We start from the raw sequence: 19,553 nt of genomic DNA, 5'->3' as shown, positions 1-19,553 counted from the left end.
AAGGGTTGATAAGCCAGGTCAATTGTTTCAACAAAGGCAAGGGAGTGAGGAAAGAGCTAAATGAATAGGGGTGGCAGTAGCTTAGAGATTAGAAAGGCATGCCGATATTAGAAACCCTGAGCTGCCTGCAGGAACTTTGCAGCGAGTGATGCATTAGCCAGAGAGTTACAGCAACAATATCTCTGTATACTAACTTCTGCTGTTGTGCCCTTGACAATGAATTTTACCCTTAAGTGCCCATGAGCTACTCCCAGGCTGTGATGTGTGTGTTGTGTGTCAGAATGGTCACTGTGACAGAATCTGTGCAAATGACCAATAAAGCAAATATGGTAAAGGACCAGACTATTTATGGTAGCTGTTCATGTAATGTATCTAGTCCCAAAGACCAGACTATTTATGGTAGCTGTTCATGTAATGTATCTAGTCCCAAAGACCAGACTATTTATGGTAGCTGTTCATGTAATGTATCTAGTCCCAAAGTGGCTGCAAGGTTCTAAGACGCACCTGGTGAAGTTAAGTCTTTCAACTTTCCATTAACGTTGTACTATTGTTTATCGATGACAACGTGGAAGATGTAGATGCTGTTTCACACAGGGTCAATTAAACTATGTGTCATCCACACTCTCAAAAATACATTTCACAGTTTTACTGACCCTCAAACCTTGGAATCAAAGAGGCCAGAGTCCACTCATTCAGCATATCCTTTACAAAGCTGCCCATTCATTGGCCTTGACCTCTGCATTTAAGTACAGAAATAAATACATTTTTAGAAACATATACCACCGTTCAAAAGTTTGGGTCACTTAGAAATGTTCTTGAACATTTTTTATGTCCATTAAAATATCATCAAATTGATCAGAAATACAGTGTAGACATTGTTAATGTTGTAAATGACTATTGTAGCTGGAAACGGCTGATTTTTAATGGAATATCTACTAAGGCGTACAGAGGCCCATTATCAGAAACCATCACTCCTGTGTTCCAATGCCACGTTGTGTTCGCTAATCCAAGTTCATCATTTTAAAAGGCTAATTGATCATTAGAAAACCCTTTTGCAATTATGTTAGCATAGCTGAAAACTGTTGTTCTGATTGAAGAAGCAATAAAACTGTCCATTTTTTAAACTAGTTGAGTATCTGGAGCATCAGCGTTTGTGGGTTCGACTACAGGCTCAAGCCAGAAACAAAGCACTTTCTTCTGAAATTCGTCAATCTATTCTTGTTCTGAGAAATTAAGGCTATTTCATGTGAGAAATTGGCAAGAAACTGAAGATTTCGTACAACACTGTGTACTACTCCCTTCACAGAACAGCGCAAACTGGTTCTAACCAGAATAGAAAGAGAAGTGGGAGGCCCCGGTGAACAACTGAACAAGAGGACAAGTACATTAGAGTGTCTAGTTTGAGAAACAGACACCTCACATGTCCTCAACTGGCAGCTTCATTAAATAGTACCAGCAAAACACCAGTCTCAATGTCAACAGTGAAGAGGTGACTCCAGGATGCTGGCCTTCTAGGCAGAGTTGCAAAGAAAGAGCCATATCTCAGACTGGCCAATAAAAAGAAAAGATTAAGATGGGCAAAGAACACAGACACTGGACAGAGGAACTCTGCCTAGAAGGCCAGCATCAAATAGTAGAAAACAGAAAAACCCTTGAATGAGTAGGTGTGTCCTTTTGACTGGTACTGTATGCCAGACACACACTCCACGAGCAAATCCCCTCTCCATTCACTGTACATCAATCTGATGTGCTCACCCATCCCGTTCATTTGTGTTCTCAGAAGGGATTAAACATCCCCAACTCTCCTGTAGACACACATTATATTCCGCTGAATAGACCCGAGAGAGGATAACAAAACAAGCCACTCTGATTCCCTGTATGACTGTTTAGCATCAGCGTGTCCCTGATGTTGTTTATTGTGCCTGTACAACATTAACATGAGGCATAACGGAGAGCCACTCTGATTCCCTGTATGACTGTTTAGCATCAGCGTGTCCCTGATGTTGTTTATTGGTTTGTGTGTGTGTTAATTCATTTATTATTGTATTCATTTGTCAGGGATTGTATGGAAAGGAGAATGCAGCACACAAATGAAATAAGAAAAATGTAGTTTAATGGAAGGAATAAAAGGTGTATGAAAGCAGACCTGCCTCTTTTAGACAACAGACATTGTTATGATGAAGAAAACAAGATGAATTTGCATGATGGTGGAAACACAGGATAATCATTCAGCTCTTTGCAGAGGAAATACATTCTGTAGATTTCAATCAGTGTTCTGAGTAATAGGATTGCAGGCAGAGGAGTAGAATGCGAGTAATAACCCAGTACATTACTTTTACACTGCAGAATAACTTCTTCATCTTCTTTTTTTCTTCTTTCTCTTTTTCTTCTTTTTCTTCTTCTTCGTCAACCTCAATTTATTGAAATTCAAGTATGTTATGTCTTATCATATTAATGCAGACTATAGGCCAATCAGTTTGACAAATCTACTGTATTAATGAGTGGCCTCTCCGTTATGCCTCATGTTAATGTTGTACAGGTGTTGTACAGGTGTTGTACAGGTGTTGTACAGGTGTTGTACAGGTGTTGTACAGGCACAGTAAACAGCAGACTGATGTTACTGACACATTTGTTTCCTAGTGAAAAACAGGGTAAAATCTTATGGCACCGTTCAGATGTGTAATGAGAACAGATCAATCGGAGAACTGTTGACTGTGTGGCCGTGAGCAGTCTCCTCTCTCTGCATGGGTCACAGAGAGGTGACAGAGAGGCGCACGCACACACACACATATCGTCTACGGGATTCTTGTCTTGGCAATCCCACTCATGGCTGATCAGCTCCTGTCCAGTGTTTCCATTTGACTTATCTGCAGCTATGGTCACTTAGCTTAGGGTGACATGACCAGGCACACAACTCACCTCACAGGGACCCACTACTGATGACTATTCATCTATCTAGCCCTCCCTTCCCCACTGCCCACAGGCTTATTCTGTACTGGATGCATTCATGGGAAAGCAGCATTCCAGCCAACCCTTGAAGTTCAAGTATATACCTACAGTATTATATTCTATACCATATAATAATATAATACATCGAATGCTGTTTTGGTTGAGCTATGAAATAAAAACCCTTGAGAAATTGAAAAACGAATAATTCTCCCAATAAACAATGCCCCTTGCATTTGACTTTGGATTTGTGATGTGTTATCAATGACTTACTAGACATCGTTTGAGGAGTTATCTATTTGTCCTTTCAACGCAGGCCCTACTCTTCCTCCCAGACGACCCCTCTCTGCTTAGAACATTTCATCAGGCCATTAGGATCTAGATACAACACCCTGGATAATGTATGTTATCATACCAGTAATCAACCCAACCCGTTTCCTATTAGCCCAGGAATGACTGTTGGTCTTCTATCAGCATGGTTTGTACCTTTCCCATCATGGCTCTCATGGTGTCTACCTCGCCTGCTAAGATGGAGAGTTATTTGTTTCTTGTATGAAGCCTGCAGAGGATAATTGTATGCATGTGTGTCTGTCCCTCTGTATCTCTGTTCCCTGTGACAGTGATGTAGATATACTGATCTGCAGAAATAAGCCTGTCAGGAAGGAGAATAAAGAGAGGGCGATAAAAGCGAAAGAACATTCTACAATACGAAAACATTTTTAGGATAAATCGCCTGTCAAACCCCGCTTCTTTTTCACATGCATTCTCAGAGTTCTGTTTTGTTTGGGACAAGATGTATAGTGTATAATATTGTAATATGTATAATATATTCATTGAAAAGCACAGGCCAATCATAAATAACCATCTCCTTAGCCAACAAATACAGAGAGAGAATGAAAAAAATCATTCATTTATTTTCATTCATTTCTTTGTACGAGGTGCAAATAAGAACCTTTTGCCAAGACATCCTCAAGGTCAAATCATGCATAGGTCATTTATTGCATTGTGTCATTTTAGTGAGCAGACACACACACACACCAGTTCTCATGCCCAGTGCATAGCAATTTCCCCATCAGAACCATTTCATACATTTTTGCAAACGGGTAGTTTAGTGTGATTTCCATAATTTTCTCATAGCTCTGCTAATACGCTTTCACACGGAATTTCAAATAAGCATGGGATTTTGCTGGATTTAAAAAGGGTTGGTAATAAAATCTTCTAGCTGGCTGCACTCCTCTCACAGTGTATCAGTTGTCTCACCCCGCTTCCTCTCGTAGTTCACTTCAACGTTTTATTTCAGGAGCCCTTATACAGTGTAAAGTGAAGTAGCTTCTTTGATCTAGTCAGCGTCGCCAGCTTTAAATGAGACATTTCTTAAAGACAGTTATATACAGGGATGCAACGTGGCGTTCTACTAAGATGAGGCAAGTGGAATTAGAGTTTTTGAGGGCAAAGTTTGATACCTTATAAAAGATTACTTCATATGAAGGTTTTCTGTTCGCAGGATCAGATCTCCTACTAACCAAAGCTGCTGCTGGTAGAGACAATAATGAGATGGGAGCTGTCTGAAGCATTGTGTCCAGAGTAGCACACACACACTAACACACAACATACACACACAATGTACACCACAATGTGGTTTTAATGGGGTACGTTGCATGTGCTTCAGAGTTGTTTTTCATCCATAATAAATAGAAACTCAACACTACAACAGAGCAGCATGCCAATTACAGTGTTGGGCCGGCACCAATAACCAGACCACCAGTGAATTCATGAAAGTTTAAACAGTTCTTATCTCGCCAGAACCCATGTCTCCGCTCATATCCTCTACGTCTCCACTTCAGATCAATATTTATACAACGCAGTTTTTTTCCTAAAAGGTGAAGGACATGTTTCTGTTTGTATCTGCACAAAGGATATTAGTGGGAAGATAGTAAACTAGTGTGAACTGAAGAGTTGCTGGTTCCAAGTAAATGAGACACTTTTCGGCTTTGAGTGTATCCAGCATGCACAGAGAATGGAGCACATTTCAAACTGTTATGTTCTGTGTACAATATTTCTATACTCTTTGAAAAAAGGGTTCCAAAACCTTTTTAATCTAAAGATCCCTTTTTGGAAGACAAAGGTTATTTGTAAGTCAACGGGTTCTACTTAGAACCTTTAACATTCTAATAACCGTTTTTGAAAGACAGGATTGTTTGATGATTCTTTTAGCAAGAAGTGTTCTTAGGAAGGCAAGAATGGTTCTACACAGAACCAAATATCATATTTCCCAGCATGCTCTATTGCAGGGTGATTTTCATAATTGTTTGTTTTAATATCTCTGTTTTTGCATGTTCATTGATTGGTTGATAGATTTTATGTTACACAAAGATAAATAACATCTTTTTCTAAACTAATCCAATCTGTTAGTTAGACTTAGTGCACCTGTTACTGGTATGGTTGTTCCAGTTTAGATTATTGAGGTAGTCTCAGTATTCAATCTTCCCTACCCTGGCAGTCATTCTGAATGCAGGTTGATTAAATATATCCACTTGTTGGATATCCTAACTCAAGCTGGATTCCAATAGGAATTACATGTCACTTTGCAAGCCATCAGAATGTAACTTGCAGATCTGGACTGTAAACCAGAAGTTTCCTAACACCACTGTGTCCGGATATAACTAGTGATGGGAAACCAAAACTTTCTGAAGGATTTCACCAAATTGTGTCGGAATACAGTTTGTTCCTAGGAGCTTCATTATCTGTTCACAAGTCACATTAGTGACATCTGCTGGTCACCGATAAATAGCAGTGATTATCAGATATGCTTTTTTCTCCACTGTTATCATCAAAACTCTGTGGCATAGCAGCTAATTGTTGGCTTTAGTAGCCTATAATCAGTTGGATTTACCACCCAAATTTGCATCTTCCATAATGCTTCCTGTTTTTCCCTTCAAGTTGACTATTTTTCAAAAACTATGGCAAACTGTTTTGCTGGTCAGCAATCAAGTTTTCAAGATACTGTATATAACTTTCAAAATACAGAAATCCTCCCTGTTTGATGCATTTTGCATCCTATGATGCAAAAGGCAGCATCATATACTGCAAAATACATCATACAGGGATAATTTCTGTATTTTGAAAGTTACACACAGCATCTTGAAAACTTGATTGCTGACAAGAAAAACATTGTGGGACTATGTCAACAATGGAGTAATGAAACAAATACCAAAATATAGTTTTGGGGCGGAATTTTCCTTTAAGACAGTAGCTCATACTATTCTAAATAAAACAAATGATTTGAACAACAGTGCAGAAAGAAAGTGTGGTTTCACAATTTTCTAGTCAACAGGATTGGACCTCATACCCTCACATTCCTGATTGCCATAGTTCCATAGTTCCCTACCCTACCTGCTATAGTACGCTACCGGTCAGGTCAAACTGTTGGTACAAAACACTAACTAGATTTGTAAGTACGATGTCCAGTGGTCGTTGTTTGAAAACAGCTTAGAATCGAAGAACGCACTGGAACTACGGCGAAATCAGTGGGATCTCGCATTTTGCAACACGGTTTGAAACAGCACGGGATCAAACGATGCTTCAGAGGTCATGATGATGACGTTCTTCTGATAAAGGGAAACACGCATTGGCGCACTGCTTCAAAGTTAGCTGCTTAGCGATTTCAGCGCATGCTTCGGAGTCCCGGTATCAAGCGTAACATCACTAGGGCCCTCAAAGAAAGGCCTTATGATACTCTACATGTAATGAATTGCAAAAAAATAATTTAACTTTAAAGGCTAATAAGCCTGGTGGAACCGTTCATACAGGATTCTATGAAGAACAGTTAGATGATAAGTTAGTGGTCAGGTAGGTTAGTGGAGTCAGTTTCCCATTAAGTTAGAATGGTAATGGTCTGGTAGGTTAGTGGAGTCAGTTTCCCATTAAGTTAGAATGGTAATGGTCAGGTAGGTTAGTGGAGTCAGTTTCCCATGACGTTAGAATGGTAATGGTCAGGTAGGTTAGTGGAGTCAGTTTCCCATGACGTTAGAATGGTAATGGTCAGGTAGGTTAGTGGAGTCAGTTTCCCATGACGTTAGAATGGTAATGGTCAGGTAGGTTAGTGGAGTCAGTTTCCCATGACGTTAGAATGGTAATGGTCAGGTAGGTTAGTGGAGTCAGTTTCCCATTAAGTTAGAATGGTAATGGTCAGGTAGGTTAGTGGAGTCAGTTTCCCATGACGTTAGAATGGTAATGGTCAGGTAGGTTAGTGGAGTCAGTTTCCCATGACGTTAGAATGGTAATGGTCAGGTAGGTTAGTGGAGTCAGTTTCCCATGACGTTAGAATGGTAATCGTCAGGTAGGTTAGTGGAGTCAGTTTCCCATGACATTAGAATGGTAATGGTCAGGTAGGTTAGTGGAGTCAGTTTCCCATGACGTTAGAATGGTAATGGTCAGGTAGGTTAGTGGTAGTCTGGTTGCCAGCATTTTTCTGCTCCTCTTGACAACATGGCTATTCCTTATGACAAGTCCTTAAGGATTTGGAAAATAAGCAGAAACAGACTGGCACACACACACAAACATACACAACAAGTGGCTCAGGATGAGTTGCAGTATATATATATATATATATATATATATATATATATATATATATATATATATATATATATATATATATATATATATTTAACGGTGTTTAAGATTTCAGAGAACAGAAATGAGTATTTGATGTGTGATCTGTAATGAATGAGTCATGGTCATCAATCTTTAATAGCCTATAAAGTGAGATTTATGTATCTTAAACCTAGTAACGCTATTCAATGAATTACAATGACTGATGTGCTCTATTCAAAAACATTGTCTCCATCCCAAATGACACCTTATTCCTTATAGAGTGCACTAATTCTCACCAAGTCCCATAGGGTAGTCGTGCATTTAATACTGAATAGGGTGCCATTTGGGGCGCAGGCTGAAATATAATGACTGTGTCCTATTCAGAAACATTATTTGTGTGATGTTGTTCGAGAAACAGTCACGATGTACTAGCTAAATCACTTGATGATGTATAAGCTAGTAAGTAAAATAATTTGTTGCTTGAGAATTAGATGAAAGAAAAAAGCTTTTTTCCTAGCCAGCTGTCAAACGAACGTTTTCACAGGTAAATTGAAATGCAATGTGGTGAGAATGATTTCAATATCATTATGTAATGACTGAGTCAAACACATTTTAGGGTTTTAGGGAAACCCATCTCCCTCTTTATCTTCTATCTCTCTCTCCCTCCCTCATTATTTTTCTCTCCCTGTCTATGTCCTTCTTTCTCTCTCAATCTCCTCCAACAGTACTCTCTCTGTCATTCTCTCCCTCCGTCTGCTCCCTCTCCCTTTCTCTCTCTCCCTCCCTCTGCTCCCTCTCCCTTTCTCTCTCTCCCTCCCTCTCTCTCTTTCTCTGTGGTGCAGACTTTGTTCAGTACAGGTAGACTGTTGTTGTGTGTGTGCGTTGAGCGTAGGTGGGTGTGTGTGTGCATTGAGCGTTGTTGTGTGTGTGCGTCGAGCGTAGTTGTGTGTTTGCATCGAGCTTAGGTGGCTGTGTGCGTCGAGCGTAGTTGTGAGTGTGTCGAGCGTAGGTGTGTGTGTGTGTGTGTGTGTGTGTGTGTGTGTGTGTGTGTGTGTGTGTGTGTGTGTGTGTGTGTGTGTGTGTGTGTGTGTGTGTGTGTGTGTGTGTGTGTGTGTGTGTGTGTGTGTGTGTGTGTGTGTGTGTGTGTGTGTGTGTGTGTGTCAAACATAGGTGGGTGTGTACGTCGAGCGTAGGTGGGTGTGTGTGTTTGCATTTGTTTCCCCGTTTGTCCATCCATGCATATTCTTCTTCTGCAGTCTGGCTAGAGCCCAGACTGGAGCACATGACATAGGATGATTGACAGCCACCCACATTGCTATGCACAGGCCACAGTAGCGGAGGAGAGCAAAGCCAGAGATATGAATATTTGAATAGATAGTATGAAAATTGTAATTGATTGTCTATCTGCACTGCCATTGCATTAACTGAGTAAATGGCTGCATCCCAAATTGAACTCTATGCCCTATATTGTGCACTACTTTTGACCAGAGCCCTGTGGGGGAGCCCTATATAGGAAAGAGGGAGCCATCTGGGATGAAACCACTGTATTCATTTAGGCAAAACTCACCCACTGTCCTAATGTGAAGACACATACTCCTATCTTGTCGTATTTCCTGACAATAATATGATAGAGGAAGCATAAAGAGCAGATTTTCTAAAGAGCCTTCAGATTCAAGCAGGTGGAATCAGCTCTGTACAGAATGCAACAATGGTTGTACTTATCTCTTAAATGTTTCACTGCAGAATTCCCACATCCTGGGCACTCGTGGGGCTAGTTCTGCTGAGTGTGAATTGCACTCGCTGCACTCGCTGTACTGATGAAATGATAGTGGAGCTAAAGTGAACTGAAGGATGCTCTGTCTGTTATAGAGGCGTCTCAGCGACAAGAGGGTTGCCGGTTCAAGTCCCATGTCAGATGAGAATGTGTGGTGTGTGTATGTGTCTCTGTTAGATTGGGTTGAAATAAAAAAGTCACTTTTCTGTTTTCTGTAAAATAACAACTAACTAAAGTATTCTTCTTATGTCCTCTCTTCTGTTCCTTATCTTCTTATGTCTGTCCTCCATACTAGTGTGCTAGTTAATATTCTTCTTATGTCTGTCCTCCATACTAGTGTGCTAGTTAATATTCTTCTTATGTCTGTCCTCCATACTAGTGTGCTAGTTAATATTCTTCTTATGTCTGTCCTCCATACTAGTGTGCTAGTTAATATTCTTCTTATGTCTGTCCTCCATACTAGTGTGCTAGTTAATATTCTTCTTATGTCTGTCCTCCATACTAGTGTGCTAGTTAATATTCTTCTTATGTCTGTCCTCCATACTAGTGTGCTAGTTAATATTCTTCTTATGTCTGTCCTCCATACTAGTGTGCTAGTTAATATTCTTCTTATGTCTGTCCTCCATACTAGTGTGCTAGTTAATATTCTTCTTATGTCTGTCCTCCATACTAGTGTGCTAGTTAATATTCTTCTTATGTCTGTCCTCCATACTAGTGTGCTAGCTAATATTCTTCTTCTTTCTGCCCTCTTCTCCCAGATGTGATCCACACTGTGGGCCCTGTGGCCAGGGGACATGTGGGTGAAACTGAGACCAAGGACCTGACAGCCTGCTACCAGAACTCGCTGGAGCTGGTCAAAGGGTTCGGACTGCGCTCTGTGGTGAGTACACACTAAGGGTGTACGATGGGAACTAAAATTCATATCACAATATTTTCCACTGATAACGATAAAATATCACGATATACTGTGTGCGTGTATATACATATATATATATATATATATATATATATATATATATATATATAATATAGAGGAGTATATATATATAGTATGGAGTATATATATAGTATGGAATGTATGCACACATGACTGTAAGTCGCTTTGGATAAAAGCGTCTGCTAAATGGCATATTATTATTATTATATATATATATATATATATATATATATATATATATATATATATATATATATATATATATATATATATATATATATATATATATATACTCCTCTATATATATATATATATTTGCATTTTATGAGCCCTTCAAAGTTAATAAATGACCAAATATTGCTTGTAACCTTATAGAAACTGAAAGGGGATATTGCACATTACGGTAAACCTGTGCAAACATGAAACATAAACAAAGGTATAGGAGTTTAATTTAAAAAATAGTTAAGGTACTCATGATGTAATTAAAAATGTAAATTCCTACCAAATATAAGAAGTGCAGAGTCTGAATTCAAGTTGTAAACCTTTTCAAAGTAACTTCTTCAAGCATTAAGCAGACAGTCTGTGTGTTTCTCAGTTTAACAATTCACTGCCTCCTTCTTCACAAGTTCCATGCCAGGAACACCAGCCTATTGACAGTTTCTGGCGTCAAAGTTTCCCTGTGGCATGTGACCACATTGTCCCAGTGCTAAATGCTCTCTCAGAGGGACAACTTGTGGCAGTGATGCAGAAGTATTTATTTGCCAGACAACTCACTTGTGGGAAGGTGGATGTGTGAACTCGCCACAACTCCAAAGGATCAGCCTGACAGCCTGATCAGACTGTAGCTGTCCAGCTATTGCTAGATGACCTGTCTCAGGGTTTTAAGGCAGGTGCACTACTGGTTTTCTTAAAGAAGCTCCTATGGGACTTACACAGCCTGGATTTGAACCAGGGACTGTAATGACGCCTCTTGCACTGAGATGCAGCGCCCTAGAGTGCTGCGCCCCTCAGCAGTCCATCGTCTTTTAGTCCAGTATCTTTCATTCTAGCAGTCCAGCGTCTTTCTGTCCAGCAGTCCAGCGTCTTTCAGTCCAGCATCTTTCAGTCCAGCAGTCCAGCATCTTTCAGTCCAGCAATCCAGCGTCTTTCAGTCCAACAGTCCAGCATCTTTCAGTCCAGCAGTCCAGTGTATTTAAGTCCATCAGTCCAGCATCTTTCAGTCTAGCAATCCAGTGTCTTTAAGTCCATCGGTCCAGCGTCTTTCAGTCCAGCGTCTTTCAGTCTAGCAGTCCAGCATATTTCAGTTCAGCGTATTTCAGTCTAGCAGTCCAGCATATTTCAGTCCAGCGTCTTTCAGTCTAGCAGTCCAGCATATTTCAGTTCAGCGTCTTTCAGTCCAGCGTCTTTCAGTCTAGCAGTCCAGCGTCTTTCAGTCTAGCAGTCGAGCATATTTCAGTCCAGCGTCTTTCAGTCCAGCGTCTTTCAGTCTAGCAGTCCAGCGTCTTTCAGTCTAGCAGTCCAGCATATTTCAGTTCAGCGTATTTCAGTCTAGAGTCTTTCAGTCTAGCAGTCCAGCATATTTCAGTCCAGCGTCTTTCAGTCTAGCAGTCCAGCATATTTCAGTTCAGCGTATTTCAGTCTAGCAGTCCAGCGTCTTTCAGTCTAGCAGTCCAGCATATTTCAGTTCAGCGTATTTCAGTCTAGCAGTCCAGCATCTTTCAGTCTAGCAATCCAGTGTCTTTAAGTCCATCGGTCCAGCGTCTTTCAGTCCAGCGTCTTTCAGTCTAGCAGTCCAGCATATTTCAGTTCAGCGTCTTTCAGTCCAGCGTCTTTCAGTCTAGCAGTCCAGCATATTTCAGTTCAGCGTCTTTCAGTCCAGCGTCTTTCAGTCTAGCAGTCCAGCATATTTCAGTTCAGCGTATTTCAGTCTAGCAGTCCAGCGTCTTTCAGTCTAGCAGTCCAGCATATTTCAGTTCAGCGTCTTTCAGTCCAGCGTCTTTCAGTTCAGCGTCTTTCAGTCCAGCGTCTTTCAGTCCAGCGTCTTTCAGTCTAGCAGTCCAGCATATTTCAGTTCAGCGTATTTCAGTCTAGCAGTCCAGCGTCTTTCAGTCTAGCAGTCCAGCGTCTTTCAGTCTAGCAGTCCAGCATATTTCAGTTCAGCGTCTTTCAGTCCAGCGTCTTTCAGTCTAGCAGTCCAGCATATTTCAGTTCAGCGTCTTTCAGTCCAGCGTCTTTCAGTCCAGCGTCTTTCAGTCTAGCAGTCCAGCATATTTCAGTTCAGCGTATTTCAGTCTAGCAGTCCAGCGTCTTTCAGTCCATCATCTTTCAGTCCAGCTGTCCAGCATCTTTCAGTCCCGCAGTCTAGCATATTTCAGTCCAGCAATCCACCGTCCTTCAGTCCAGCAGTTCAGCATCTTTCAGTCCAGCATCTCTCAGTCCAGCATCTTTCAGTCCAGCAATCCACCGTCCTTCAGTCCAGCAGTTCAGCATCTTTCAGTCCCGCAGTCTAGCATATTTCAGTCCAGCAATCCACCGTCCTTCAGTCCAGCAGTTCAGCATCTTTCAGTCCAGCATCTCTCAGTCCAGCATCTTTCAGTCCCGCAGTCCAGCATCTTTCAGTCCAGCAGTCCTTCAGTCCATAGTCCTTCAGTACAGCAGTCCAGTGTATTTCAGTCCAGCATCTTTCAGTCCAGCAGGCCAGCGACTTTCAGTCCAGTCTGGCGTCTTTCAGCCCGGTCGTCTTTCAGTCCAACAGTCCAGCGTCTTTAGTCCATCGTCTTTTAGTCCAACTGTCCAGCGTCTTTAGTCCATCGTCTTTCAGTCCAACAGTCCAGCGTCTTTAGTCCATCGTCTTTTAGTCCAACTGTCCAGCGTCTTTAGTCCATCATCTTTTAGTCCAACTGTCCAGCGTCTTTAGTCCATCGTCTTTTAGTCCAACAGTCCAGCGTCTTTCAGTCCAGCATCTTTCAGTCCAGCATTCCAGCGTATTTCAGTCCAACAGTCCAGCGTCTTTCAGTCCAGCGTATTTTCTGACATATGTCAAGGTAGTTTTCCTCCTTTAGAGATGATTTGAGGAGAAAACATTTATAAACATTAAGGAACACAAAGAAAGGGATAAATACATTCAGTGGCTGTGCCTCTGAGAACACAACCCAAAGCTAAATAATGTTAGTTGAAAGTTACTATTAGATGTGACCTGGACATTGATGCTAACATTTACCATCAGTTACTGTTGATATATTGTCTTTGGCAGGTGGTTTGCTATCTTAATTCAGGCCAGAATGTTTTCAGACACATAACCAAGTATATATTTTTTTATTTCGACCTCAAAGTCTTAAGGAGAAGATAAAGTCAGTGGCTGTGTGGGTTACATAACTCTACACTATTACACTGGTTTGTGGGGTTTAAAGCGTTGGTTCACATTGGCTGGTTTTCAACTCCAAATTAATATGATTTAGAATTGGTTGTCTGGACTCTGACACATTGGTATGGCAGGCTTCCGGGTTAAGCGAGCAGTGTGTCAAGAAGCAGTGTGGCTTGGCAGGGTTGTGTTTCGGGATACTTATGGCTCGCCTCTCCCGGGTCCGTACGGAAGTTGCAGCGATGGGACAAGACTAACTACAAATTATATATCACAAAATTGGGGAGAAAAAGGGGTAAACACTATTTGGTTGTCAATATTGTGTCTTAAATTGTATTTCAGGTCAGCATATTTTCGGACATATGTCAACGCAGAATAGTTGTGTAAACTTTGAAAAAAAACTACTCAAGGGAAATATTTGGGGAATTTAGTCATATGGAACAAACTATCGCATGGACAATACTGAGCACCTTAGCAGGCTGTGTAGCAAATCATTTCTTGAAAAGAGGCAGGATAACACGACTCAGGACAAGACCCAGATGCAGACACAGGCGACAGACAGTTAGAACCTCAGATGTTTATTACAAAACAGGGGGCAGGCAAACGGCAGGTCCAGGGCAGGCAGAGGTCGGTAATCCAAGACAGCGTCAATAAGGGACAGAACGGCAGGCAGGCTCAGGGTCAGGTCAGGCAGAGGTCGGTAATCCAAAACAGCGTCAATAAGGGACAGAACGGCAGGCAGGCTCAGGGTCAGGTCAGGCAGAGGTCGGTAATCCAAAACAGAGTCAATAAGGGACAGAAAGACAGGCAGGCTCAGGGTCAGGTCAGGCAGAGGTCGGTAATCCAAGACAGCGTCAATAAGGGACAGAAAGGCAGGCAGGCTCAGGGTCAGGTCAGGCAGAGGTCGGTAATCCAAAACAGAGTCAATAAGGGACAGAAAGACAGGCAGGCTCAGGGTCAGGATCAAACAGCGTCAGGGTCCAAAGGGACAGAAAGACAGGCAGGCTCAGGGTCAGGTCAGGCAGAGGTCGGTAATCCAAGACAGCGTCAATAAGGGACAGAAAGGCAGGCAGGCTCAGGGTCAGGTCAGGCAGAGGTCGGTAATCCAAAACAGCGTCAATAAGGGACAGAAAGACAGGCAGGCTCAGGGTCAGGTCAGGCAGAGGTCGGTAATCCAAGACAGCGTCAATAAGGGACAGAAAGACAGGCAGGCTCAGGGTCAGGTCAGGCAGAGGTCGGTAATCCAAGACAGCGTCAATAAGGGACAGAACGGCAGGCAGGCTCAGGGTCAGGTCAGGCAGAGGTCGGTAATCCAAAACAGCGTCAATAAGGGACAGAACGGCAGGCAGGCTCAGGGTCAGGTCAGGCAGAGGTCGGTAATCCAAGACAGCGTCAATAAGGGACAGAAAGGCAGGCAGGCTCAGGGTCAGGTCAGGCAGAGGTCGGTAATCCAAAACAGCGTCAATAAGGGACAGAAAGGCAGGCAGGCTCAGGATCTGAGAAGGCAGAATGGTCAGAACCGGGAGGACTAGAAAACAGAAACTAGAGATACTGTAAAACAGGAGAACACACTGGTTAGACTTGACAAGACAAGACGAACTGGCAACAGACCAACAGAAAACACAGGTATAAGTACAATGGGGTAATGGGGGAAGACACCTGGTGGGGGGTGGAGACAAGCACAAGATATGAGTGTTTAGAACAGTCGGGGGAGAATGGTAGGGGGGAGAGAGAAAGAGCCTGTGACTCTTTAATCCTCAGAAATACATGTGTTAGGTTTTGTTTTATCCACCATTTCAGTTTACTCTTTGCACGTCACCCTATTCCCTATAACAGTGCACTACTTTTGACCAAGATCCATGGGGCTCTAGTGCACTATAAAGGGAATGCGTTGCCATTTGGAACGCAGTCTTTCTGTGTTTTGTTTCTGGAACACATTCCATGTGTTTATTTCAGTTTATCTAATGTATTTACCCAATATGTATATATTTATTAGAAACAGACCAGTGTTTTCATGGGGAGCTAGAAATCCTGTCTAAGGTATTTGTACAGCTGTTCTGCATTGAGCTAGGCCTTGAGTGAAAACACTGGCAGTGCATCCCAAATGGCATGCTATTCACTATATAGTGCACTACTTTTGACCAGAGCCCTATGAGCACTTGTCAAAAGCAGGGAATTGGGTGCTAAGTGCACCACATAGGGAATATGGTGCTATTTGGGACAAAACCTAGTTTTGAAGTTTTGTGATTGACTGGTCCAGTCTTGAAGGATGATGAGACCTACTAAGACTGGAATTATCTACCACATATACAGTTTTACTTTACTCATACACATGCGAGCGCATGAACACACACACGCACCATGTGGACTTTTCTTCCATTGGCTATGAACAGGACAACCGAGAAAGGTTTCTATTTTCCGTTATTAAAGAAATACGTTTTTTATGGTGTGGATCAGCTTTAATACTGCACATAGATTGTTGCTTCCATCAATGGAATTGTCTGCATCATTTCCAATCCCCTGTATATTTTTGGGGTAAATATATATCCATAGACAGTGCCTTGCAAAAGTATTCACCCCCCATTTTTCCTATTTTGTTGCATTACATCCTGGAATTAAAATATATTTTATGGGGGGTTTGTATCATTTGATTTACACAACATGCCGACCACTTTGAAGATGCAAAATATATTTTTATTGTGAAACAAACAAGAAATAAGACAAGAAACAGAAAACTTGAGCGTGCATAACTATTCACACCCCCAAAGTCAATACTTTCTCTATATTTATATATACACAAAAACATTCATACATATACACATATATATATACATACATGTACACATTTTTCTTCAATATACCTTTATTATTCCCTGCAAACCCTACCTCCCCTCCCCCAACTGGAGTAAACTAATAAACAATAACACTTAGGCTTCTACTTCCAGCTTATACATACTATATACATTTTACAGAAACAATCTATTTTACAATAGTTATATTTAGTTTGTTTTTAGTCCTGGCCTTCCTCTATTTCTGATGTTCATCCAGTTTGATTTTTATTTGTAACTGTGCTAATTCACAAACGTTCGGAACCTATATACATTTTACAGACCCTGTATTTTGTACATTTGTTATCTTATATTATTATATTATTGTTGTTATTAAGAAATAGTTATTTGTTTTTCTCCTTTCTCACTCTTACAGTGATGTGTCCTCCATTCTTTCTCTCTCTTACTCTCTCTCTCTCTCTCTCTCTCTCTCTCTCTCTCTCTCTCTCTCTCTCTCTCTCTCTCTCTCTCTCTCTCTCTCTCTCTCTCTCTCTCTCTCTCTCTCTCTCTCTCTCTCTCTCTCTCTCGCTCTCTATCTCTCGCTCTCGCTCTCTAAAATTCAAATTGAAGCAACAATGTATGCAATATACTGTACAAGTAATAAAATAATGAATAATAAATACTAGTCATTATATTGTAAAAAGGTATCTCCTTCTCTCCATCTCTCGCTCTCTTTCTTTTCTTCTAACAGTGATGTGGCCTCCATTGGTATTTTGCTTCCCCGTCTATCCACTTAAACTTCAAAAGAGAGAGAGAGAGAGGTGAACTATTAGCCACAGTGGGTCCTTAGGTGTGAGAGTTCCAAGTTTTTTTGTTACAAATTCTTGGATCCAAGTTATTTTGTTTATAATTCATAGTAGTTCCTTAGGTGCAAGTTCTGCTTCCAAGTTCTGTTGTTTATAAGCCTTGTTTCAGACTCACAATCATTCCAAGTTCCTGGTCAGTGCTAAGCTCATTTGAGTTGGACTGTGTTGTGGGCTAGATCAGAGTGGGAGAGCCCAGTTGAAACCCACAACAGACAGGCAAATAGCCAGTATGTGTTTGTGTGTGTGTGTGTGCATGCGTGCATGTTTGTGTGAGTCTGTCTATGCGTCTGTGTGTGTTTTTGAAAGTGCTAGACACTGGGCTCCCTAATGGGGATTCCAGGGCATTACAAAGAGATACAAGTCAAAACTAAATGTAACACAGAATAAACCAGAGCATGAAAGATTAGAACACACTTGGCCTGGGCAGCTAATCCCTGTACTGTAGGGCCCAAACCCACTTTTCAGGCAGATAAAGCCATAGACACGTGCTGCTAAATGGACTTAGAACAACATGCCAAACACAGTCACCCATAGAGTAGACAACCTCCCATTGTTGGTTGGACCTGGAGAGAGTGACTGGGGAAGTGCGTCAACCTTTAATAAAAAAAGTGGAGATATGGTTTGGTATGGTTTTTAAAAGCAATTGAGCCTTTATGAAAAAGAAGAAGAGGAAGAAGTTTGCTGTGTCTCTAGCAGTCTGCAGGATGCATTGACAGTGGAAAGCTATTTGATCAGGAGAACTGGAGCGTCGTCAGGATGGAGAGTAGGAGGATGGAGAGTAGGAGGATGGAGAGTAGGAGGATGGAGAGTAGGAGGATGGAGAGTAGGAGGATGGAGAGTAGGAGGATGGAGAGTAGGAGGATGGAGAGTAGGAGGATGGAGAGTAGGCCTACTGATGAAAGATGATGACCAGCCTGAGCCAAGAAAGCTGCCGTTTAACCCTGTGACTGCAGCTGACTGCAGCAGAAAGTTTAACCCTGTGACTGCAGCTGACTGCAGCAGAAAGTTTAACCCTGTGACTACAGCTGACTGCAGCAGAAAGTTTAACCCTGTGACTGCAGCTGACTGCAGCAGAAAGTTTAACCCTGTGACTGCAGCTGACTGCAGCAGAAAGTTTAACCCTGTGACTGCAGCTGACTGCAGCAGAAAGTTTAACACCCCTCGCTCATTCAAAGCAACTGGGAAACATCCATGACAGGCATTGTTGTCACCTTAGCTTGATACGTAACGTCTGAGTGATAGGAAGCATGAGCACCACCCAATCAGCCTACAGCACTGTGCACACACCCGTCATTACTATGACAACAAGCATAGCCATGTCAGCAAATGACTGCTGTCTGAACACACACAAATCGGATTTGGGGTTGTAACTTGCTGTTTGGAGAGACAGTATTCCAAAATGGATTTGAAAAACAAAACTGATTTGAGCATTAAGGCCTGCAGTGTGAAGGCTTAATACCCCCTCTCTGTCCAAGCTATATCAGATGGCTAGATGGTAGCCCCTGAACCCGACAAAATAGAGGAAGTCTAGTGCTGATGGAGAATCGCGTATTTATATGAAATCCCCAATATGTGTGCGTGTGCCTGCCTTCCATTCACACCCCATGTGTGTGTCTGTGTTGGTCACACTCCTATTATAACCCTGTTCACTGGACCCACAGCAGGACTCTCAGGCTCGGGTGTTGTTTCTCCGGGTGAGAGAACAATCTGTCACAGCCCCGCCAAGGCCCAAAGCAGCATACTGACTGACCACAGCAGGACACAGAGTGAACAGCACAACAGCTGTCGACGACAGCAAGCCTACAAAGCCCAGCTGGACAGCACCGGGTGACCTCAGCCCACAACACCCAGTACCCCTGAATTGCTTCCCAGACTCTGGGGCACCAGGCTGGGGGGGTAGTGTCCTTTCTTCTGGGTCTCTGGGTCTCTGAGTCTGGGTCCTAGAAGACTTAGAAAAATAAATACTAGAACGGACATTCCCCTTCAAGTCAATGTTGTGTGGTGGCTGGACCATCTATTTCTATGCTTGGAGGATGCACCCGGTATGTGGCTGGCTGGGTAATCCCACCATATGACACCAGTCATCACATTCATCACCAGTCTGCTTGGCTTGCAGCGGTTTTCTCAACAGTCAATTTGTGATTAGTCAGATAGTGTGTTGTGACTACAAAACACTTCTGTAGCCGTCTGGGAGCTGGGGAGTGTGTGTGTGTGTGTGTGTGTGTGTGTGTGTGTGTGTGTGTGTGTGTGTGTGTGTGTGTGTGTGTGTGTGTGTGTGTGTGTGTGTGTGTGTGTGTGTGTGTGT

At 42.1% G+C, this 19,553-nt stretch overlaps 1 protein-coding gene across 1 annotated transcript in view; it reads left to right on the top strand.

Annotated features, from left to right (window-relative positions):
- Window positions 1-19,553, top strand: part of macrod2 (mono-ADP ribosylhydrolase 2) — a gene marked incomplete at its 3' end in the record, with an annotated part of 1,344,506 nt that overhangs the window by 947,486 nt on the left and 377,467 nt on the right. The window contains exon 6 of the mRNA XM_046354831.1: window positions 10,075-10,196. Coding sequence (XP_046210787.1) covers window positions 10,075-10,196 — 122 coding nt within the window. The remainder of the gene's footprint in view (window positions 1-10,074; window positions 10,197-19,553) is intronic.

This window comes from Oncorhynchus gorbuscha, linkage group LG06, assembly GCF_021184085.1.
Source record: "Oncorhynchus gorbuscha isolate QuinsamMale2020 ecotype Even-year linkage group LG06, OgorEven_v1.0, whole genome shotgun sequence".
NCBI classification, from domain to species: Eukaryota; Metazoa; Chordata; class Actinopteri; order Salmoniformes; family Salmonidae; genus Oncorhynchus; species Oncorhynchus gorbuscha.
The sequence above is the reverse complement of the archived record's forward strand: the minus strand, read 5'-3'. Positions and strand labels throughout refer to the sequence as shown.